This window comes from Dryobates pubescens, chromosome 4 (assembly GCF_014839835.1).
Source record: "Dryobates pubescens isolate bDryPub1 chromosome 4, bDryPub1.pri, whole genome shotgun sequence".
NCBI classification, from domain to species: domain Eukaryota; kingdom Metazoa; phylum Chordata; class Aves; order Piciformes; family Picidae; genus Dryobates; species Dryobates pubescens.
The window spans coordinates 46,865,751-46,891,115 of NC_071615.1; the positions used below are offsets into that span (position 1 = coordinate 46,865,751).

The following is a 25,365-nucleotide window of genomic DNA, read 5'->3' on the forward strand; positions in this document are numbered from 1 at the left end:
CTATTATTATTTATAGCATTAAGTATTGTCTTTATGGTAGCAACACAGGCATTTAAACTGTAATACCTGGGGCTCTGAGCACTTAGTAGCAGGTGGCAAGTGTCGCACGTGTTTCCAGGTGGGTAATTGGGGCAACAAGTAAAAAGTTTGCACAGAATCCTAACTTAAAGCAATTTGTACATCCTCAATCCACCCACTTGGTAAAGTACCTTTGTTTTGCTGAATGACAGCAAACAACATCACAACTAGAAAAACAACTGGCCTGTAGAGCTAAGGTTTACTTGTTAAGCAGTTTCCCTTTTTAAAAGGATCAAAACAAAACCATATGCCATTTCCCCTTTGAACTGTTGCAATTGGGTTAACCATACCCCTGACTCCCACTGAAAAAAAAAGAAATGTAATTATGAACAAGAGCACAACAGAGACATTTGGACCCCTTCATTTGGATGTACAGTACGTTTAGTCAGTTAAGAAAACCCCTAAGTCTCACTTTCTTCCTGGCTGCAAGGGATTTATACAGTTCAAAGTGTGAATTAAAACCAATACAAGGACTACCTCTGACTTGACATCCTTCTGGAAGGTCCTGTAATTAACTCTGTTCTTTAGCTGTGAAATTGGCCAAGACCACTTGAGACAGAGTGAGACATTACCTTGGCAGAAAGAGGTAAGTTAAGAAAGAGGGTTAGCCTTTGTTCTGAATTACCTGGGCTGTGGGAGCAGGTACAGATATTAAAACAAACTCAAAGGTTATTTTAAACACAGTTATCTGAATGTAACTACTTCCTACTAAAGCATTACTATGTAAATAGTTTCCCATCCTTTATCTTGAAGAGTATCTGTAGTGGATTTTACAGACTAAACTCAGTTAATGATAACAAAATTAGACCATTAGCACAGTCTGTTCTTTCTGCTAAATTTTTTTCCCCTCTTCTTGAGAAATGTACTGCAGTAGGTCACAGTGATCTTCTGTCCTCCCTATCCCTACAATTTCGTTATTACTTTAGTGTTGTCCTTAGCATCCATTAGCCGCAGGAAAACTAGAAAATAATCTCCAGGAATTCACAGCATTCAGAAAGGGCAGGAAACACAGCCATAGGCACAAGTCTAAGCCAGGTTAGCAAAAAACTGCTGTCTGTGTTTTTACACTCAACCACTGCAAAATTCCCACAATCCCAAAGCTTTGCTGTGTGTCTGGACTGTGCACACAGCATGATCAGTAGACCCTGTATCACAGAATCAATGTTAGGGACTGGAAGGGACCTCGAAAGATCATCCAGTCCAGCCCCCCTGCCAGAGCAAGCTGTAGATCAGTTTGGTTTGCCCTTCACAGGTACAACCCTGAGCCACAGCGATTCAGAATATTTCAGAGAAGATGCAGTTTTTTGGAGTGTCTCATTCACAGCCACATCTTTTCTTTGTGGAAATCCTTTGCATTCCTATGGCTCAACACCTGTGTTTCTCACATACCCTAAAATGTGCATCAGTTTCTTTGATAGACACAAGACTAAGCCCACTGAATTTCTGGATCCCACTGTATCAGACATTACAATCTGGGGAGAATTAAACCAGTAATTCCACTAGATTTTACAGAAATGAACAGGAGTTTCATTTGAACAAATAGTAAAGGAAGCTGGAACCAACATACTAAGACCCTTCTGCACAATGGATGTAGCAAGCCTGTTATGTTACCCACTTGTCAACAGCTCAACCTGGTGAAAGCATGCCCAGCATTTCGGGATGGAGTCTTCCTTCCCCTATCTGTTTAGATTTGCCTATTTGACTTTCTGGAGATAATTTTTAACGCAATATGAGGTACTCATAATTCTGCTTTCATTCCCAGTTTTTGGTCCAAATCCTTCCAAATTCCTACCTGAACTTCTAACATTAAAAAACAACACCTGAGAATTATAGGGGAAAAAAAAGAAAAAAGATAGCTAAAAGTCAACATCTTCCAGGCCAGTAAAGGCAGCTAGAACTCAACATCTTCCAGGCCAGTAAAGGCAGCTAGAACTCAACATCCTCCAGGCCAGTAAAGGCAGCTAGAAGGCAACATCTTCCAGGCCAGTAAAGGCAGCTAGAAGGCAACAGCTTCCAGGCCAGTAAATGCAGCTGGAAGGCAACATCTTCCAGGCCAGTAAAGGCAGCTAGAACTCAACATCCTCCAGGCCAGTAAAGACAGCTAGAACTCAAAATCTTTCAGGCCAATGAAGACAGCTAAAAGTCAACATCTTCCAGAGCAGTAGAGCTTGTATTTCTATAAAATAAGCAAAAAAAAGAAGCCACTGTAGGGACCATAATGGATAGAAATTATCTTAAAATTATAAAATAGGTAGTAATAAACTGCTCCTGTCAGCCACTACATTTCTTAAATTTAACTTGTGATAGCACTGCAAAAATGATTCTACAAGTGTTTAAAAATGCAAGAGTGAAAGGCTTGCTTCTGAAGAAAGGCATCACACTGCAGAACATGGAGACAACACTGTGAGCAAATCAGAGAGTGAGAGCGGTTTACTTGTGGAGGCCGGGTAGGCGGTGTGCTTATGAGTGGTGCAGGGCCCATCGCAGAGGCTGCATTCAAGCTCCTTTCCCTCTCGTCCTGGTAAATTCGATCTCGCTCAGCTTCTGGCAGCTGCAAGAAGTTCTGCATAGCCCGAAGATTTACCAGTAAGGACTGTGAGGCAGTCTTGGGATCCTCTTCCTTTCGGAGGATTTCTGAGAGCAAGCCCTGTAAGGAGGAAAGCAAAAAAATAATACGCTGCAGAGTTAGTCCAGGTGAGTGCCTGCAAAACCACGCTCTGCAAAGCTGCTGCTCACCAGCACTCTGTCCTCTTTACACTAGGCTGAGAATGAGAGCAGCAAATGCACTATTCACTCGACACAGGAATATATTAATGCTGTTTTAGGTAGTAGGGAGCCTCCGTTGTGCCCTTAATTTTATTAAGCATCTGTTTTACATAAACCATAAACTGGATCTGCCTAACAGGTCTCCTTTCTTTTACTGGCTTAACTTGCCATGAAATTTTTCACAGTCAACAGACAATCACAAGGTGTTAAGAGCAAGCGAAATACAGACAGTTCAGAGGCATGACACAGGGGTGTCCTCAGGCTTCCCAGATGAAACGCATACCCAGCCTAAAAGAAAAAATGACTTTCCACAAATCTAGCACTTGAACAGCTCTTTGAAAGGAAGTGATAGTTGACAATTAATCTGAGACAATAAACTCACCATGTTTCAAAAGTACTGCTTAACTGACTCAGGGATGTATCTGTTTTTCAGGTCAGTACTTTGAGAGTTGCATATTGGAGTGAAATGAGGAAATTCATTGTTGAATGTTCCCCCTTCCTTCACCATCCTCCTGTTCCCACAATCCCATTTCTCTTCACCAGGGCAACCCAAATTCTCACCCAGTGCACTGCTTGGACTATATATTTGAGCACCTGCTGTTCAGGTCCTGTTTCCTAAGTCCATTTACCACAGTTGTCCTTTGACCACCTCCAGAGTCCAGCAATAATAGACAGAAGTGAGCACTGAGGAGTAAAAGGGAAAAAAGCACATCGGGCATCCATAGCAGTGAGACAGAGATGGGTAGGCTGCAGGTGACAGTATGCCACCAGCAACTTGTACACACCACACCAGGTCTCCTACATAATCATTTCATCTTGGTTCTCAGCAAGGCTGATGTTGACAGCGCCTACGGATGGTGTCACCTCTCTCAAAGTTCCTATCCTATCAGGCAGAAGGTCCTTATAAGGATGCAAAGCCATTGCTCCCAGGTAGCTGTGCTTAGGCAGCGTCAGAGTCCATGCAGGGTGGCTCTGAGCTCTGCATTTGCCCCATCACCCCTCCACCTCTCATGGGCATTGAGGGCAGAGATGCATACCGCTACACTGGGGCCAGTGTGGTGCTCACAGCCCTGTCTGTGCCTGCACACAAAAGAGAGGTATGGGATGGAAGACGGAGTTGTTCCATCACGAAGCAGGAAGAACAATTTGGAGGAGCATTGAAAAAACTCATGATCATGTGGGATACTTTCTTACCACTATTCATTTCTCCTCTTTTCTAATATCCAGGCAGAAACTACACAGAAGGTAAATAAATGAATTAACAGGCAAAAGTGGTGTTTGGGCAGAGTATAAGTTTTAAAATTTCCATATTAGCAAATATGGAAATCTAATTTTTGTCTGCCTTTTTTTTTTCCCCTAAGTACCCAAAGCCATAGTTAATATTGTTTGTCAGCGGTAGGGTTACACAACCCATTCTCCAAGGGAGGCAGAAAAATTACTTAGTGCTAGTGGAGACAAAGCAAAGCTGTCAGCAGAGCACAGGTTATATGATGGGGATGTGATTTCTGACTGGTACTGTGCTGAAAACAACCATACCAGGATTAGAAAGAGGAAAGGAAAACTAAAGTGGACTGATCATTGGCAGGAGAGGAGACTCCTGACTAACAGGCAGCCTTCTGTCAGTGACAGGAAACACCCCTGAAAAATACTTTAGTCTATAACAGAAAAGACTTGCTTTTATGAGCTCTTGCCACAGTGGGCAGCTAAAAAAAAAAAAGAAACAACAAACCAAACCAAAAGAGGCTGTTCTTGTATAACTTTCCCTCAGTTAAACAAATAAAACTGGGGTTTTTTGTAATTTTTTCCTGCATTTGTCTTTATGGCCATTGCTGCACCTCTTAGTGATAAGAAACACAATCAGGCATTCACAGTTCCCTCTCCTTCCCCTGTCACTGCCATGACTCTGCATGAGCGCAGAGCAGAGGACAGAGATGCAGAGAGGAGGGGAGATGAGAGAGCAGGAAGAAGGCAAGAAGAATGTTTGCTTCTAGAGCTTTGAATCTACAGGTCTGAATAAGTAAGGAAATAATGCAAAAAAATCAAGTGTATTACCAGGTGCAGGCAAAGTCTTACAATACAGTTTGCCTGCTTTAAATATTACTTTGTTGCTACTGCTTCAATTTTTTGAGCTCAAAACTTCAGCTAACAATTGTTAGACAGGATGCAAATTGGGACGATCCTAGAAAGAAAAGATCATCTCTCACATTCTGCCCTACGCTGACGTGCCAAGGTACAAGTCTCAGGTTGCATAAAAGCTAAATGCTGTTTTGCACAGAGATTACAGACAGTGTTAGGCTTAGAGTCCTCCTCACAGGATCACAGGATGTCAGGGGTTGGAAGGGACCCAAAGAGATCATCAAGTCCAACCCCGCTGCCAGAGCAGGACCATACAATCTAGCTCAGGTCACAGAGGAATGCATCCGGAAGGGCCTTGAAAGTCTCCAGAGAAGGAGACTCCACAACCTCTCTGGGAAGCCTGTTCCAGTGCTCTGTGACCCTTACAGTAAAGAAGTTCCTCCATATGTTGAGCTGGAACCTCCTGCGCTGCAGCTTACATCCATTGCTCCTTGTCCTATTGCAGGCAGCAAGTGAGCAGAGCCTGTCCCCTCCCTCCTGACACCCAGCCCTGAGATATTTAGAAACACTGATTAAATCCCCTCTCAGACTTCTCTTCTCCAGACTAAACAGCCCCAGGTCCCTCAGCCTCTCCTCACAGGGCAGTGCTCCAGTCCCCTCGTAGCCCTCTGCTGGACCCTCTCCAGCAGATCCCTGTCACTCTTAAACTGGGGAGCCCAAAACTGAACACAGTACTCAAGATGAGGTCTCCCCAGGACAGAGTAGAGGGGGAGGAGAACCTCCCTGGATCTGCTGGACACACTCTTCTTCATACACCCCAGGATTCTATTTGCCTTCTTGGCCACAAGGGCACATTGCTTTCCCATGGATAACTTGTTACTCCTCACTGTTCCTCTTTTCTGCACTGGAAATGTATTTTCTTCAAATGTTTCTAGTTTTCATTGGGGGGAAAAAAAAAAAGAAAAAAAGGAAAGTTTACATGCTATCACAAGTATAATTTGCTACTAATTACACAAAAATATTCAATAAATATTATCAGGGCTTTCAAAAGCTAATTAAGAATTCTTTAAAAGTGGAGATAAATTGAAGTGTCTGCCAATATGAACAGAAAACACTGCCTGTCTGGCCCTCGGTTTGTCTCCTCTTTGAAAGTAATCACCGATTCAAATAGATGTTATCAGCCCGATAGAACTTCAAAGCTCCCAGAAGCAAAACACAATTTGCCCAAACCTCCCCAAAACCAGGCAGGACATCCCTGAACGCTATTCCTCTCACTTTGCAGGGTGCTCCCATCCCATGTCCAGGTGGAGGATTGTTTGCAAGCTCCACCCACGAGTCTGGATCCCTGCCAAGTAAGTTATAAGCAGACACATTTATCTATGTCGCTTAGTAGCAAGAGGAGAGCCGTCGTGATAGTTTAACAGCACCTTTTTACCTTTTATTCAACAGTGATATGGATAGTGTGCTTTTTCTTAAATTACACTACCAAGAATTATATGAATACAGTGGCAATTTCTGTTATACTTAAGCAGGCAAATTTCTCTCCCCCACATAATTTGCAGAACTCAAATTCAATAAAACATTACATGATGGTCCATTACTGTTATCAATTTGGAATAATCCATCTTCATTTTTCATTTTACTGGAAAATAAAATGTGCCAAAGACAAAGTGGAAGAAAAAAAAATAAATATATATATATATGTGCCTGAGAAGGTGGCTTGTGTAAACTTCAGATTTTGTTTTAAAATTACACAGAGCCATTTACTGCATCCAAGTGTTCTCCCTTGAAATAGCAGTTGCTCAGAATTAGCATGAGCACAGTCCTAAATATACAGAAGTTTTCACATATGAGCAAAGCCAATGCATTCCAGCAGCTAATATTTTAAACAAGCAGGGGGGTGAAGTAGAAAGGAGGGGGAGAAAAAAGAAAAACCCAGCAAGGTATCTGGCAGAAGCACTGAGAAGTACTGGAAAAGCATGAGACCAAAAACTGTCACTTATGGGGAAAAGAAAAGTTACAACAGTCAGGCATGGCAAAAGCACTCCCCCTCCCTCTCAGGAAGAAGGAGCTGAGAGACCAGGTCCATACAGCAGCAGCTGAGTTCATGTAATGGTTGAAAGTGTACACAGAGAGGCAGCCCCAAGGTACAGCTCCAGCCACAACCATGACTTAACACAATTCTTTGCTCACACAGTATGTACGTGTCACCCTGCCATGCACCAGCTTATGCCTTTAAGTCAAGTGTCAGACCTGCCCGTGGGAACCCAAGCTTTCTGTTTCCTGACTCACGTTTACGTTGAAAAAAAACCCAACCCAAACCAAACCAAAACTATCAAAAAACCCCCAAACAATCAAAACAACCAAAGCCTCAAAATCAAACAAACAGGACAGGAGTGTGGAGTTTATTTGGTTAGAGCTCTGAAGGTGGTGGAGCCAAACAAACACCAAGGAATGCCCTGCTCCAGCTCTCTCATGAAGAGCGAAGCAAAGAGCCTCTCAGGTTAGCTGCACATTTGCAGAGGCAGGCTGAGCCTCTCAGCTGACAGGAGGCTGCAGCAGAGGCTGTCAAGAGGCACCGTGCTTTGAGGGGCTGCGCCAATGCATCAGTGCCACCACCTCATAGCTGCTTTGTGCCACCTAGGCCAGTGAGCTGATCACAAATGCCTTTTTCTGACCAGCAAAGCACAGGAAAATACCAAACTCACTCTTTCAAGAGTGGAGGTGTATGCACAGTGCACTGACATCAGCTGGGGGATAAAAAAGTCATGTTTGTTAATTCAGTCAAATAGCAACTGAAACAATTCACCAAAATCAGCCTAGCAAAGGGACAGGCTGGTAGAAACATTTGGTAGCCATGCTTGAGGTGAAACTTGGATCTGCTAGCACAACACTTGACTCAACCAGCTTGTCCATGGTGGTACTACAAAGAGGTTCTAGCAGGATTCAATCTGTTTCTTTGCAGTCAGTGAGCTGGAATCACAACTGCTGAAGAACAAGTAACACTTCAGACCCTACTGTGCTCTGAAGCCTTCCTAGAAGGATAACAATTTATTTTTTTTGTGGGGAAGAGGTGCTCTGAAACAACTTCTGCTCCCCACAACAACTGTCCTACTGCCTTTATAGATGTTAATTTTCATTCAAATTATAGCTATCTGGACTCCTCTTTCATTAAACTTTGCAAGGCACATTCCTGAGAACTACAGATTCTGAAGTTAAGGGTAGGGTGGAAGTTATCCAGGAAGATATTAAAGATGTGTTTTCATTCTTCTGAGATGTGGCTGAAGGGTTTTTTTTCTGCCTTCTTACAGATGACAGTTTAAAAATAGACACCTTAGGTTTCAGAATTAATTTTAATAAAATCCTTTCCTTTGAGCTTGGAGAAGGTAGAAATATTTTCAGTCAAGGTTTTTGCCCCCAAATGAAAATTGCCTGAAAATCAGGGACAAGAGTTGCCACACTAAGGTGGCAGAACCCTGCCTTCTCACCCAAAAAAGAGCTGCTAAATTGTGTGCTCAGACTGTAGGGGGAAAGTCTGTAAAACAAGAGGTGCCACCTTCTTCAGCCCGTTGAAAAGCCCATTTTTCTTATCAAAACATTAAGCTAAATTTCTCTTTATAGTTTACAGTTCAATTCCTTCCTTAACTTTCACACTGAAAGCAAATCTCTCCCCCTCATCTAAGACCATATCTTGACATCAGGGCTGGTTGTTTTCTTTCGCACAGAACTCCTAACTGATTTCACTGTGATCTTCTGCCTTTACAAACTGATGGCACGATACGGTCCCTGGACACAGCTCGAATATGCCTGTGACAGTTTAAAAAATGTCAGTGGTAAGCCTGAGTTAGCTTTTTATCTCAGAAAACAGTAGATGAATTTAAACAAGCTTCTCACTTGCTCTAGTGAAGAGAAAAAAAAAGACAAAAGATATTACATCAATGTTAGAAAATAACTTCTAAATAGCATCAAGTTATTAAAGTGCTGCCCTACTTATAGTTAAATGTGATGCATCCTTGAATAAACTGTGGTGAATTCCAAAGTACAGCATGTAGAACAAATTTAAATGGTTTCATCACCACAGATCTCTCAGCCTGTGTTCATACTTGGGCATTAGCTGTTACTGTGGGTAAAATTAACAATTTTTAGCTTTGCAAAGGTGAAATGTGCCTACAACAAACTTCTCCGGATCTCAGTGGGGCTTTGCTTCACGCTTCGTATGTGAAGTATGCTGGCAACATGAGGCTAATATTATGTGGGCTCCGTGGATGTCTCCTTTCTGTCCCCTAAATTTGCCCCAATGCATAACAAAGACTGCAAAATCACAGGCTCACAGGCTGTTAGGGGTTGGAAGGGACCTCCAGAGATCATCGAGTCCAACCGCCCTGCCAGAGCAGGACCACAGGGTTATGAAGCCAAGTGCAAATACTAATTTGATTAGCTAACATAATTTGTAGCATATAGCAATACTAATCTGTGTTCAAGTAGATTTTGTTTAAAAGTGCCAAAACATATTACATTTATATTTCATATCTCTTCATAGGATTTGTTTTCAATGTTCATTTTTGGGGTTTCCTCCCATTTTGGGTCGCTTTGAACACCTACTACCAAACTGCCTAACCACAATGTCTGTGGAAGTATTGAACTAAGCAAATATTTACTATCACTTGTACTAAGAAAAACACAGTAAGCAGTCTTTGCACTCATCACATCTCAAAAAGCATCTTCCCATTTGTGCCATATAAATTCAATTCCCAGTCACAACTAATCCTTCTTGTATTTCAGGTAAAAAGTACTGCTCATGCACCAAATGATAGACCAAAAGCTGTATGCTAAATTACCTGACAAAAACTGAACAACTTACTTTGGAGAGGGGAAAAAGCTGAGAAGTAAATATACACTAAACTATTTCTCTCCTGAATTAATTGCTTTGTTCAAGTAAGACAGCAGCTGCAAACCATTGTAGCTTGATGCTCCTATCATTAGTTCAGTATTTTGTATTATTGTTAGTTAAATATTGTGTTCAACAAAATTCTATTGCCACTTATTTGGGGGTGCACTAAGAGGAGTGTGTCCAGCAGATTGAGGGAGATTCTCCGCCCCCTCTACTCTGTCCTGGGGAGACCACACCAGAATATTGCATCCAGTTTTGGGCTCCCCAGTTCAAGAGGGACAGGGATCCGCTGGAGAGAGTCCAATGGAGGGCTACAAGGGTGATTAGGGGACTGGAGCACTGCCTGATGAGGAGAGGTTGAGAGACCTGGGGCTGGTTAGTCTGGAGAGGAGAAGACTGAGAGGGGATTTAACAAATGTTTCTAAATCTCTGAGGACTGGGAGTCCAGAGGGAGTGGACAGGCTCTGCTCAGTTTCACCCTGTGAGAGGACACGGGGCAATGGCTAGAAATTACAGCACAGGAGGTTCCACCTCAACATGAGGAAGAACTTCTTCACTGTGAGGGTCCCAGAGCACTGGAACAGGCTGCCCAGAGAGGTTGTGGAGTCTCCTTCTCTGGAGATTTTCCAGACTCATCTGGATGCATTCCTGTGTGACCTGTGCTAGACTATGGTCCTGCTCTGTCAGGGGGGTTGAACTTGATGATCTTCAGAGGTTCCACCAACCCCTAACATCCTGTGATTCTGTGATAATAACTGACACTTGCCTGTATGTAACATATGTGTGTAATCCCTGTTTAAATTCAAGTATCCCATGAAATTTGGGATGAGACCCAAGTCTTGAAAGCCTCCCTTGTTGTTAAGAGGAAAGACACACATACACACTGAGCTCTACAGGGAATGCATACCACGCCTCTGCTTTCTTTTAGCCAAATACTTCAGGCAATAATAATTCAAAATAACTACTAATTATGTACTAAGTCAAACCTGGTACCAGTGAATTTGAAACAGGATTTTTATTCTTTAGAGTATGCAGGGGATAAATCAACATTTCAAGAGGAGTCTAATTTTTCTCTTTAACTATAATCCACAATGGCCAAATACTTGTTCATCAAGTTTAGAAGTAGAAAAAAAAAATGTAGGATCCCAATCAAGTGTACCTACAGATTGTAAAAATATTTCTTTTTTAAAAAAAAAATATATAAAATCCTATTTTTACTTCCTGTTCAAACAGGCCTCCAAAATTTTGAGGTCTACTTATTTGCATTGGATAAACTGACATTTCTTCCATAATTTCTGCTTGATTAAATTCCATGCAACATGGCATTAAAGTTAAATTCATAGAGCAGCATAAATTATAACAGGGTTAGCTTCTAAAACAGGTGTAAAAAATAACACATTTTAGTGTTACTTATCAGCTTTGCTAGGGCTAGCTTTTTCTGCATTGGAAAGCTGAAGCCTATGTTCTGATGTGGACATCGGCAATCGCTCAGCAGCTACTGTGTTGGGTTAGGGGTGGGGTTTTTTTGCAAATAAAAATAAAAATACATGGAAAGAGTACATGATCTAAAAATAATGCTTTTAGAAAAAAGTAATAGTTTTAATCTTTTCAGAAGCCTAACCAAAAAAAAAAAAAAAAAGGCTATTAAGAATGTCAGTGGAAAAAAACCCAATCAAAATAAATGCAGGGAAGAATAAAAGAGCATCTCCAGTACACCTGTGAAAGCAGACAGGCTGTTCAGTGCATGCATGTGGTCAGCAGAGGTATACCTTTGCAAAACAAAAGGCAAGCTGTTGAGGGACTTTGTGAAGGGTTCTGCATGGAGTTGTTCATTTCCTTTCTAGGGAAGACTCAGCTATTCACAAAGCATCACAACTGCAGAGGAAGCAAGGCCAGGTATTTCCACAAACCCAGCACTGAAGATTTCTGTACTGCAGCAACACTGGTCACTGGACACTGGCCCTGCAAGGAAGCATGATTCCTTCACAGGAGCTAAGTGGCAAGTAGAAATGAGAAGAGAGACTTAAAAGGCGATAATTACTAAATAGAGAGGGAGAAAAAAAGAAGGCCTACTTGGATTTTAATTAAAAATGAGGAAACAAACCAAAACCCAACTGACCTGAGTTCGGTTAAAAGCCACACGTGCAAATACTGCCTGTGAGATTCCTGCTCGTTTCAGTTCATCACGGACCCACTGGTAGATTTCGGAAGACACCTCTGTGTTGGTTGAGACCTGCTGCTCCAACGGCTTGTTCATGGATCTACTGACAGGAGGAGGGTGGTTCAAGTACTGTTGGTTTAAGGACTGCTGGGCTAGAAGTCTGTTCACTGCATACTGTTGGTTCAGCAACTGGGCCATTACCAGCTGCTGATTTACGAGCTGAGGGCTAATGGGAGTAGATACAAGTCCAGGGTGCAGGTTTGGAAGCGGGGTCCGAACTGATGGTTGACTACCGTGAGAAAGCTGAACAGGGGATGGAGGCTGTTCGGCTGTGTTCCCCGGGACCGGCTGCTGACCGAAGTTGACGTGGTTGGCACCTTGCTGGGATAGTTCAGAAAGGCTATCCATCTCAACTGCAGCGGGAAAGAAACATTGGGAAAGCCAACATAAGACTGAAAATATCACAAACTGAAGGCTCCTCACAAGACATGCTAGCACACAATATAAACACTGAGGCTCAAGCTTCCTGCACTCTCCAGCTGAAATCACTCTTGTGGCTACTTCCCTTCAGAACTGACCTACAAATAATGATGTAGTCAATATTTTTTAAAAAAAAAAAAAAACTAAAATAAAAACAATTTAAAAAAAATCCAACAAGCTGCTTGTCTTTGTCACTGAGCTCTTGGAACCAGCAGAACATCAGAGGCAAAAGCCATGTGCTGGAAACCATGCACGTCACAGGTGCAACTCGCCTAGAGTTTGCAAAGGTGCAGTGCAATCAGACTGAGCGTGCAGCTGCAGAGCACATCCCTCAGAGATGGATGCAGGGGACTTCAGACAAGGAGCAAAGATGCCAGCCAGGAAACCACTCTGCGCTGCAGGAGATGCAGGTGAAGCAGTAAGTGCATCTGCACAAGGCATAAGAAGGGCTGTTATAGGAAAGCATGCCCTGGCCACAGAGAGAGAAGCTCTCGGTGGCAGTTTCATTCCTTTTGTGGTGGCCCTGTCACAACATCTGCAGTTCCCAGCCACTGGAAATCCGTAGTAAGCAGGGTGGGGTGTGGACCCTCTGCTAATTTCTAGATGCTGCATCATTTGTATGGGACTGCTAGGAACTAGTATAATTTATGTAAATTACACAGATGGGCTGCTTTATCTTGCCACCATGTATGCATGGGGTTTTTTTCAGTGACTTGCAACATGGTTGAATTTTTTTCTTATATTAACTCATCTGCCTTGACACACCCTCCTTCTTAAGTCACAACACTCTTTTTTTCCCCCTAAACTACAAGAGTTCTTCCTGCTCCCCTCTTGTCCATAATAATACAATATAAAGTTACTCTAAGTTGATGTAAAGGAGTTTACTTTTTATCAATGTATGTCACGGTTTCATTTTAAACAACCTCAGATCTAGAGCTTTAGCAATGCTGGTCTGGAAATAGCCTTCAAAAAACCCCAAACACAACACTTTATTTAAGACCCAAAACTCTAGTTAATCTCCACAGAAGTGCTGTAGCACTTTTTTTTTTGGTTTATTTTCTGAAAAGCAGTATTTTTAATGAAAGGCTTTTCATAGCAATCGTTATCTTCAATAATAGGGGGCAGGACCACCCTTTCCTTTACAGGGGTGAGAGCTGGAAGATGAGATCAGCACCTAGATTCCTACCCACAGTACTTCCTTTCCCCTTTGTCCTATTATGGGCAGAAATTCAAAAACCAAGTTGTTCTGCAGAGAGGTCTGGTCTCCATAGCCTGCATCAGTCCCACTGCAGAGCACCTGCTGCTCCTCATCAGTGTGGCTTTGCGGGCAGTGCATTAGATTACACAGGAATACAGGCACATACATGTTTCATATGCACTGGCTTCACTGTCCCTGAATGAATGGGTGCTGAATTCTCTTAACAGGTCACATAAGGAAAATTTTCAGGAGCGCTGCTGCAATGGATGGGTGAGAGGATGCTGTGGAAAGGTCACCCTCCCATGCAGGTGCTCTGCTACCTCACACATGGACCACCTGCAGGCTAGTGAAGTCTTACCACCAACTTCAGTGGTCTCAAAATAAGGGTTCATTGGTCCTGAGAAGGTACAAAGTAGATCAAGTAAAGAAGCTGCCTTTACCAGCAGAAAGTAGAGACCAACCCAAGTGGGCCATTCACTTCCAATTGTACTTCAAGCAATTATCACAAAAGTGATGCATTGTCTTCATTACAGCCTTAAGCTATAAAAGGCAAGGAATCCATTTTGGTAGATGAATGATCTTGTTTCAAACACTGAAAGCTAAGTCAAGCTAAAAATTCAAGCCAAACTGAAGTCTCACATCTTCATTGTGTTGAAAACTGCACAGAAACTTTCTAACATGAAGTGTTCAAAATTATGTTAACAGGTTTAAGAAACAGTTTTGGAAAGGGTCAGTACAAGAAAGATAAAAGGCATTAGAGAATTAACACATCCCACTGATGGATCTTATCTCCAGAAATTCACTTGTGCTTGCTGCAACAGGCAAACAATTAATGGTCACAAAAATATCTATTTGCTACAATAGCTTTATAAAAGCACAGAATTTTTGCTGGAAGGCAGTGGCAGTTACAGGAGACTGCTTCTTTAAATATATGTTGGCCAGAGCAAGAAAAAATAATACATTGGAATAAATAAATAACTAAATCACTCCATCACAGTTCTAGGAACAGGTTTTTTTAAACAATTCTTCTGGGTGGTAGAAGTTCTCTGGATTTACAGAGTGACAGCTTTACGTCTCTGGCAACCCAAGTCAGTTTGGCTGTTTCAACAGCAAATATTTATTTAAATTAATTCTTTCACTGTATATGTACTTTCTACATCTACTCATCAAAAGCATCCTAAACTTGTCGTGAAGGGACCTGGCTTCTTCGATGCCTGTGACAGACCTCAATGTGACATGTAATGGTATGAATCCACCCTCATGCTTGGGGTTGGGTTGTTTTTTTTTTTTGCTTACCCATCATATCTTTTGCCTTCTTGAAATGTTTATACCACCTTCCAAATTCCTGACATTTTGCTGCTGAGACATTTGCATAGTAAGTGCTGTTCACAATGGAAGAAATCATACTCTGTGTGAAAAGGGGAGAAGAAAAAAAAAAACAACAATCCTGTAATGCAGAGCAGCACAAGTCAAAGCACAATTTATTTCAATTGTTGAAAACCTTCTATTTTCAGAATTTGAGGACCATACCTCGGTTTTAATCCTATTGTCCAAAGCCCTTTAGAAAAAAAAACTCATTAATTGAGCATAAAACCAAACCAAGTTATAATCTAAATGGGAGCAAAAAAAACCAGAGGTACTAAGTGAAGAACAAAGTCATCAACCAAGAAACATCAGGCAATGGGATGGGCTCTGAATGGAAGATGCTGACTGAAAGTGAATTGTGTTCATACTCTTTCTTCTTCAAATTTGATTTACCCTTCATGTACTCACACGAGTTTATTGGCACACAAATCCTACACTGACTCCGAAAATGCAAACACTGCCCCAAGTAAGCCTATGCTCATTCCCTTTGTGCCACTTATCACAGGGCAGATGACAGAAAATCACAGGATGAAACTTCATCTGAATGACCTACCAGTAGAATTTGAAAAAAAAGAGGTTTATAGTAGAATAAAATAACAACCCCAAGTAATAAAGTAAGAACAACCCAAAATGAACTCAAACTCGCTTTTCCTAAACAGGGTATTTTAAGTGATTCAAAGAGACAGGCTTATGAAAAGCTCTTATTGTCATGTCTAATTCTGTAACTGAGTATTAGCTGCAAAATAGATCAAAGGATGTTAGAAACAATTTTTTTTTTTCCCCCTCAAAGGTTTTCGAGATATCAGATAGCTACAGTGAGAAATTTACCTTCTGCTCAGTTTTGACCAGTTTTAAAATAGTGGAAATTACAATGCATGAAACTTTCAGTTCCAGTACATTCTTCTACAAAACCAATTAAGACTAATTCTTGCAAAATGAGATAATGCTTACGCTTGAAAGTTACACTCAGTGTATCAAGTGAGGACAACAAAATCAGCAAATGCCGTTTCAACAGACTGAACTTTGACACCCTTTAGATTTCTGTGTGGAAAGTAGTTACTTTTAGCTTAACTACAGGAATCGCCCAGCCTCTTGAGAGAAAAGAATGACAAGTCAAGAATGACAAAGCCCTGATTACTATGTTTCTTTGCTATTCAGCATGTAACATTTAGCTGTATTTGTGCTGTCATAAAAATCAATGTGCAGCATCAACCCTTTGTTACACAAACAGCAACAACCACTGGAAGAAAGCGTTCAAAGTAAAAACGCAATAAATATTACTATCTGTCTTCTTTTGTAAGGCTAGCTCAGCCTCTGAGTAGAAGTACCTTGATTATTGATCTGAGTGAAGTTCATTATAACCGTTTTCTAATGCATTACTCAGTACCAAGCTATTTGTGGAGTCTCAGAGCTGCTAGAGAGATAGTATTATCTATGCCAAATGTGGGAATACACACTACTCACCAGGCAGCTATTTTAATGATTCCTCTGAATCACCAAAATTCTTATCAATCCTCAATATTCACCTGGCACTTCTGAAATTAGCTAGAAGCCTTTTGCCAGTGGTATAAAAGGAGAATGAAACCTTAACAGGCTACCACAACTTCAGCCTAAATGACCTGAACCAAACTCATCTGAACACAATTTCAATTTCCATCATAATAGGAGGCTCATTAATGTCTAATACTTACAAAATCATTGTTTAAGCTTCTTTTACAGATTAAACCATTTGAAACACGGGCACATGATAGATTTAAAAAGTCCTTTAGCTCCCAACTGGTAGACTGAACACACAGATAGTGGCTATGCAAAGTCTGTAGATCCAAATGCACAAAATGGGGACGTGCACACGTAATGCGCCATCATCCCATATCGGCTCATGTGTATTTTCTACGTGTCACTTAAGACTTCAGGGTGGTTTTCTATCCTTTTACTTTGCCCCTTTTAGATGTCGTCTTCTGCCCAAGTAACTTTAATAAGTACAAACCCATACACATTAATAACACTGTTAGCAAATTACCTATCAGCGCTGAAGATGTTTGTCTAGGATTTCCTACTCCTCCTTTCCATATCATTTTACAAAGAAGATATGCCAATGACATGGCAGTTTGTGACATCCTCTGCTTCTTCAGGAATAAAGTTAATGCAGTTAACTTTATTTTACAATCAAATAGGGGACTGGTCTGTTTAACACCGTTAGGAATTTTAGCTTCTTTGACACAATGTAAATTTCAGGCTCCAACAGCCAATATTGGGATTTTAGTCCAGCTCTTCACAGTAAATTAAAAAAAAAAAACAAAAAACCAACAAACCACAAACCACAGACATTATCTATACATTTTACAATGCTTTTTCTTTGAGAAGACTTCATGCAAACATTTGAGTGGTGCTACCTAGGCTAAGAATCCTCAATCAGGAGGAACCAATGATTTATTTACTAATTCACTGAAGGCAAAATTTTACAAGCTAGATAAAATATAACTACCTTGTTAACTCAGAAAACAACCTGACAACATTGAATTTCATTGTTCCTATGCTTTATTTATTGTCATCAAACCTGCAGTCACATCAATGCAGAGAGATGCACTTCGGTATAGAAATTCCTGTTGCTGCAAATTTCCTGTATGATTTAAGGGCAATCTACATACACAAATGCCCACTATGCTTAGGGCCTAAAACTGAACATTAACCCTTTAAGGCAGTGTCCATCAGAGATCCACAATCTAGAGAAGAGATACATTGAAGTTCTTCTTAGTTCCCAGGTCACTACACATGAAGAATTCCCTATGTCTTAGCTTATATCTACCGATAATCAAAATGAAAACTGATTGCATTTGAAGCACATCACGTTCAGGTACTACTCCAGATAGACATTGCTTATCTGCAAGGCACAGACACAGATGCTTTCCATGTAAAAGGATGACAAATATAAATATAACATACAAGTATTCAAATGCATCACATCTATCACTCATAATCTGGTTTCTTCTTCACATGTCACAAAGAAAATGGATAGAATGCAAAAATTGGTCATAGATCTGCACTCTTCAAGTATCGCCCACAAGTTTATCCTTAAAAGTAAGTTGCAAGACTCCAAGATCCCAATTTTCCCTCTTTCCCCTCTCTCCATCCCTCCTGCCCCACAATCAGATCATTTGCAATCATGTTCTGAGAATCAGAAAATCTCATCTGAAATGGTGCCACCTTCACAGAAATCCCACTATTCTGGAATGATACCATCTGCTGCAGCCCAAGTGCTCTTTTTTTTTTTAGCCAAATAAGTTAATTATAATTAGGCATCCAACAACTGTGTGGAGGTAGAGGTAGAATTGATTCTGAAGTTCAGCTGAGGTTCAGAGTAGTTTGAACCAAGTCCCAATCTCTCAGGAAGATTAAATGCCAGCGATCTGAAAACCAGACACCATCGTCTCTCTAAGAATTTGGGGAACTCCCTAAGGAAATATCTTCAATCTCAACATGAACTCATTTCAAAGGACCATCAAATAAAACCTGATAAAACAACAGCATCAGACACCTTCCACATTGCATTAGAATCTAATGCAAGGTGTGTCCTGCAAGACACAGGAAGGACCTTCATGCCAGCTGGTCACAGCAGCCACCACTGCAGGTGCTACAAGGGAGGCATTTCTGAGTCATTGCCTCTAACACTGCTCCCAACCAGGTAAGACATTGTTCGAGCATTGCTAAAAGTATACTATTGTCCTTTTTTGCAAACCAACAAAAACAATGTTAATCAGGTTAATTCAATCATCTAAACCAAAACTGTTCATGCTTTTCTGCCAAATCAACCAACCACAGCAAAATCTGTTATCAGTGATTGCTCAGCTTCCAGTCAAAAAAGCTTTTAACCCCCACAGTCCCAAAACTTCCCCTAAACAACCTTAAAATTATTTTTATATGGGCAGAATGAGGTTGTTTTCATGCCTCATGAAGGGGCAGTTGGGCTGCAGTATTTACACAGAACAAATACATGCTAACAGACTTAGCAGTAACAGACACAGCAGCTTCCTAAAACAACTTGGCTGAATGAGATATTGGGGGATTCCTTTGCAAACGAAACATCTCCCTCGAAAGGAGCATCATAACCAAAACTTATTTAGGGCCTTCCAGGTTGTTTAACTAGGAATAAAAAAAAAAAAAAAATGAAGGAAAAAAAAACCTGAGCTTTTTTTTTTGCAACTCATTCATTGGTGTTTAAAGCTTCAAGTCTGCACAGTGGAAGGGGCAAGGGCTGCAACAACTTATTTACACAATTATCTAAATACGATTAAACAGCTGATGGACAAATATTAAACTGGAAAATGTATAGTCATTTCAGCTTAATGTAATCCTCTTTCTGTAAACACCCAAGATGATTTTTTTTTCCCAACCAGAACAGTCCTGACATCTCATAAGCCTAAGGGTGAATAGCAAGAGATTGTTTTTGATAGTTATAAATATTCAAAAGACATGCAGACCATCTGCTTTCATAATACAGGTAAAGCAAGACTGAAATGGTGACTGCTGTATAAAAATGGTTCTTCTAACAAAGTCTTCCTCTCCTCGAAAACTATAAAGACAGATGTCAAAAACTGTTTACACAGGGTAATCAGGAGCGTGCAAAATGTAATATTCCTTTTACACACAGTGCTTGCTAAAGAGATTTTTTTTTTTTCTTTTTCTTCCCATCTGTGTGTTGCAACACATTTCTACAAGTTAAAAACATTTTTTCAAACAGAGATCTCATGAATACCCAAAAACATGCTATCTGGTTGCTGAATGCTAATTAATTTCAACTAAGGAATCTGATTTTTTTTTTTCCTGTAGGAAGGAATGCATGCTTTTGAAATGGAGCACTTCAACAATAACAGACACTGAAAACAGAACACCCCACAAGTTTAATTTTGCCCTGGTTTGACACTGGCTATTTTCACAACTGCTTTACATTCAAACCCACATCTGCTAAATCTGGCTATAAGGCAGCAACTATTCTCCTGATTTTCCAACGAGATTTTATTTATGTTTCACTATTTACCAAGTTTGTCAGTATAAAGCCTTGTAACACCCTAATGGTTTTGTCAAGTGCTAAGTAGAAGATACCTCATCTCCCAAGAAGAATATGAAGAGCGCTGCCCATAAACCCTACAGTCAATTTCTAGTGCTGAAACACTAATCTTGACAGTAACCTTTTAATGTATTATATTAATGGCACAGAGGCGTTAAGCACCTTTTTTATAATTCTCAATAAAATGAACATTTACTGAACAATCTGTCAAGCTACTGGCTCCATTTTTTTTTTTAAAGCCAAACTTTTAAGGCTCTATTCCAGTGTCTCTTCTATAAATCCTCTACTTTACATCTTCAGAGACCAGCAGGGCAGCATGTAGTCTGCAAACCTAACAGGCCTTAAAAATGGAAGGAAAAAAAGGAAAGAAAATGAAAGAAGGGAAAAAAAAGAAGACAAAAAAAAAAAGGGAAGAAAAACAAAAGAGAAGAAAAATAAAGATAAAAAATAAAAAGAGGAATTTTAAAAGAGAAGGGGGACAAAAGAAAGAAGAAAAAAAGAAAGGAAAAAGAAGAAAAAAGAGAAAGAAAGGAAAAAGAAAGGAAAAAGAAGGAAAAAAGAGAAAGAAAGAAAAAGAGAAAGAAAGAAAGAAAGAGAAAGAAAGAAAGAGAGAAAGAGAAAGAGAAAGAAAGAAAAAGAGAAAGAAAGAAAGAGAAAGAGAAAGAAAGAGAAAGAGAAAGAAAGAGAAAGAAAAAGAGAAAGAAAGAAAGAGAAAGAAAGAGAAAGAGAAAGAAAGAAAAAGAAAGAAAGGAAGAAAGAAAGAAAGAAAGAGAAAGAGAAAGAAAGAAAGAGAAAGAAAGAAAGAAAAAGAAAGAAAGGAAGAAAGAAAGAGAAAGAAAAAGAAAGAAAAAGAAAGAGAAAGAAAGAGAAAGAAAAAGAAAAAGAAAGAAAAGGAAAGTAAAAGAAAGAAAAAGCAAGCAAGCAAGCCATAAGCCTGTGTCCCTAGACCTAGTTTGAATAGTGATAAAGTTGCAGAAGAGAACAGAACTCAAAGACTTGGGGCGGAGGGGGGAGGAATCTTTTCATAAAGGACAGAGGAACTTTGTTTCCCCAATTCTAGCCACTATCAGTGGCTTTTGTTCGCATGGAAATTGCCAGCATCAGTTCTAATGCAAGCTGAACTCTTAGGAGTGCTTATTTCTCAGGAGGCTCTACGTTAACATTTTTCAAATGAGAAGGGAGCATTCAAGCCCCAACCGGATAACACAAGATTATCCCTAAATCAAAAGATTTTAGCCTGCCTGAGCCTACGCCAGCCCACGTACTGCAAAAACCCAACCAGGGCAAAACGTTGTTCCCAGTCTTCTGGTATGGCAGAGAATAATCATCTGCCACTCCAAATAAAAGCAGACCAAATACATCCAGCCAGTAGTTGGGTTTTTTAGGATAAGGAATCACGAAATGGACAGTTTAATCGCATTTGAAGAATCGTGTTAGATTCTGTGGTCTATTACCTTGAACTACAGCAAGAAATGCAATGGAATTTGTCATCTGCCCTATAAATGCATAGGGTAAGGGTATAAAAATCACAGATGGACAGAGAAGGAAAAAACTTTTGTTTGTGCCTTTGGCATTGCACTTGGATGGCTATCTGACCTCCATCCTGTTGCCAGGGACAGGAAAAGTAAGGAACTGCACGGCAAATGCTGGTCATATAAATTAAAACTGCATAAAGGCATATTTAAAATGACTGCACAAGATTTTCTTCCAATACATAAGCACATCTTTCCTTTTTTTCTACTATCCTTGTAGAGCCTAAATTATCTTCTCTCCTTTTCTGCCTTATGTTGTCTTTAAGCATTATAAATGTACATATTAACATAAACATAAACCTACACTGAATGTAATGAGGGAAGATATAAAACAAAGAACCCCAGTCACATATATACATCTATATATATAGTTATATATGTATAGAAACATACTCACACAGAAGAAGAGTTTGAAACTCAGAAATTATTCAGCATCTGAAGAAATTGATCCTTGCACTATTTTTACCATTTTGTAATGTAAATTCCCAGTTGCTGCATGACAGAGCAGCATTCTCCCCATGTTTTCCAAGCATCTCCCACTGACAGATATAAATAAAGCTCAAATAAAAAGCTGGTTCCCAAGATCCTAGTCTTACATATACAAAGGTTAAGAGCTTAAAAGAAAGATAGGTAGGTAGGTGGGAAATGTTAATCCAGATCTGAAGAACTGCATAACTGTTTTATGGCATAGTGCCTTAGGCTTCAAAACAAAAACAACAACAACAAATAAAACACCACAGAAAGAAAAAGAAGTCACAACCTCAACCTGTAAAAGATAAGGAGACATAACACATTTTTGTCTTCATTGTCAGATGTCCAACATGAATCTTTTTAAGAATCCTGACTTTTATTTTCACAGCATTTATAAATGGCATACACTTAGCAGTCGAAGTCCTGGCTAAACCCTTCCTAATATCAATCAGGAGAAAATGTAAGATGCAAAATAATCAGTAAACCAAATTCTCAGTTTACCTCATAGAACGAAAGTGGTCTTATATTTTGTGGGGTGAATTAACATTCCCTAAGGTTTAGATTCTCTAAGTGCCTGTACAGAAAAGCTCTGAAACCTGAGAGCTCCACAGGTAAGGAAGACACTATCCATTTTAGCCAGAAATACGCTTGGAAAAGCCGTTATGAGCTATCTAGATGGCTTTAAACTGCTCTTTTAGCTTGAAGTGGGAAGGCACATTTTCAAGGGCTCCCCCCATTGCTCACATTTCAGCACCCATCCTAAAGCTACCTTAGGGTATGCAGGAATAATGTCTGCTGGATGAAGTCAAACTCAGAAGCTGTGGTCCAGTCATGGTTGGATTCCAAGTCCACAGGACCAGAGCTGAGATACTCCATGGTAAATTCTATCTCTTCTTCCTAGTTCCATACTGCAGAGAACAGTCATCAGCTCCTCTCCAGACTGCTGCTGTTCCTACACTAGGTAGTGTGCTACGCAAAGGCTGTGAGCCTACGCTCATCTCTTCTCCTTGGGACACAAGAAGTGAAACTAGAGGAAGATGAAATCCAGGAGGACAACTGAGATTGTGCACAATGAAAGCAGACAGAGCAAACCAGCATTTCTTGTACATGAACAAAGACTCGTGTAGGTGGGGCACTGGAGACCTCACAGCTTCCAAAAAGATGACATAAGACACCTTCAGCCTTTCTCTCAGGTGGCTTGATTTTATTCCCAAAGACTGATTCAGCCAGGTCAGAGTGCTTCTGGCTTGTTTCCTATCTGGAAATGCTAATCACAATGGACACGCTTCTAAATGCTATCCTAATGCAAAATGCTTTGTATTACAGGGGACATTTTCCATCTATCAATGCATTAAGTTCAGCTTTGGAAGCATAGAAGTGTTCCACAAAAATGAAATGTAAACATTCTCCTGATACAGATGTTGGCAATTCTTCCATCTTCAACCAAGACACACGAGCTGTTTTCACTACAGTTTTTGTAAAAGGCTCTTCAAAATTGCTTAGCATTTTCCACCACATTAAGGAAGATTTTCTTGCTGGGAAATAGGACATGATTTTCAGCAAGTCTCTCCTCAGATTCCACTGTTCTGCTAGGCAAAGCATCAGATGTCTGGCATGAAGTTGAGCCCTAAGGCACAATGTCCAGACAAGAAGTCATCAGACTCAGTAGCACTAACAGTTGTCTTGCTGAATTTCTTTTGGTATTTAGGACAAGCCTTTTCTTTGATTTTTTTTTCCTTTTTCTTCTGCATAGTTTTTTGCAGATTTTCAAAACCAAAATGGACCATTTTGAGCATCTATGTGGAGTCTACACAGAAAGAGAGCATAGAAGTTCACCCAGCAGTTTCAGAATTCAGACAAAGTATCTGTGGCTGAGCTAGAGCAAACATCTGATACTGATCTGAAGACTTCTTGTGCTGGATCTTTTCACCACATCCCATGGTAATCTCTTACTAGATATGCACTTTTGTTTGTTTGTTTCAGGGTTGGGTTTTTTGGTTGGGTTTTTTGGTTGTTTGCTTTTGTTGCTGTTTTTTTGCTTTCTATTTTAACATATGACTAGCTTTTAGTTTGAATTTCATTGATTTCTACTCCTAGTCAGTGCTTCATTCATGCCTCTGATTGCTTGCTTAAATACTTCTCTAGTGCCAACAGCATCCCTCGCCTGTCCTTTGTATAAATGGTTAAGTGTCAGATTTATTGTTTCAGGCCATGTGCCTCTATGAGCCACCTGTACATCTTCATCATATAGACTCAAATTCTGGGAGGTTATTTCTGCTGCTACAAAGCACATGAACTAACAACGTTCCATTCTGTTGGAAATGTCAAACTTTGTCAGGAGAAAAACATGAGTTATAGTGTGAAATTTGCTATGGATTCTTAACTTCTGTTGAGCAAAATCATACGAAGGTGACATTTTAAGCAGCTATGTTAGCCAAGAGACCAGTTTCCCCTCCATGGTGCTGCACCTTTCACTGACAAGAGTTTGTAAAAATGGTGTAGATGCTCTGAAAAAACTCATAAAAAGATGCAAGATTCAGTGAAGGTATCTTGAAAGAGAAGGCTAGCTTCCCACATGGAATAGGCATATTTTTTTTTATTAAAAAGATTGTTCTTAATTATCCCTTATATTAAAATGTATAAATTAAAATAATAATAATAATTTGGTAGGTTAGGTTTAGCACACAAAATTCCTCCTTACAAAATTGCAGAATACAGGGCACAGCTTTAAGAGCCTGGGGACATACTAGCTGGCAAGCACATTTTGGTGAGATTTTTATCATAATACATATAAAGACACACATGTATATTCTGAGGGAAGCTAGGTATACTGATTCAAATATAAACTCACAGGATAAACTTGGGGAGCTGAAATCTCTCCATCTCTAGAAAGCCCACTGACACTGATGTCTTTCCTTTGTGCCTCGGTTTTTCCATCACCACGAAAGCCATCTTTCTCCATGACAGTCTACTAGAAAGTATTAGATCCTTTGGAAAGGTGGCACAGCCAGGCACAAGTTATGGTTTTAGCACACTTTCTCCCACTCTTCTGGCACAAGCTTACAAAAGCCACTCTCAGTGTAGGCAACCATAGTACTTAAAAAATAAAATAAAATAATTAAGAGACAAGCATATATGAGGACAACCTTTCATCTGCTCCCACCCCTGGGGAACAAACCCTTTCCCTTTTCAGTAGTTTATGCCACGGCTTAGAGTGAGGCAGGTCTGAGGTTGCCACTGTCCTGAAAAACCTGTCCCCTGATCACTGCTGCAAGACACCAA

At 40.3% G+C, this 25,365-nt stretch overlaps 1 protein-coding gene across 5 annotated transcripts in view; it reads right to left on the minus strand.

Moving 5' to 3' along the window:
- SATB1 (SATB homeobox 1) overlaps positions 1-25,365 on the minus strand; it is a 99,226-nt gene that overhangs the window by 35,691 nt on the left and 38,170 nt on the right. For all 5 annotated transcript variants that reach the window (XM_054161228.1, XM_054161230.1, XM_054161231.1 and 2 more), the window contains 3 exons: positions 14,947-15,058; positions 11,931-12,385; positions 2,513-2,725 (listed from right to left, as the gene is read on the minus strand). In XM_054161228.1, the coding sequence (XP_054017203.1) occupies positions 2,513-2,725; positions 11,931-12,385; positions 14,947-15,058 (780 nt within the window). The remainder of the gene's footprint in view (positions 1-2,512; positions 2,726-11,930; positions 12,386-14,946; positions 15,059-25,365) is intronic.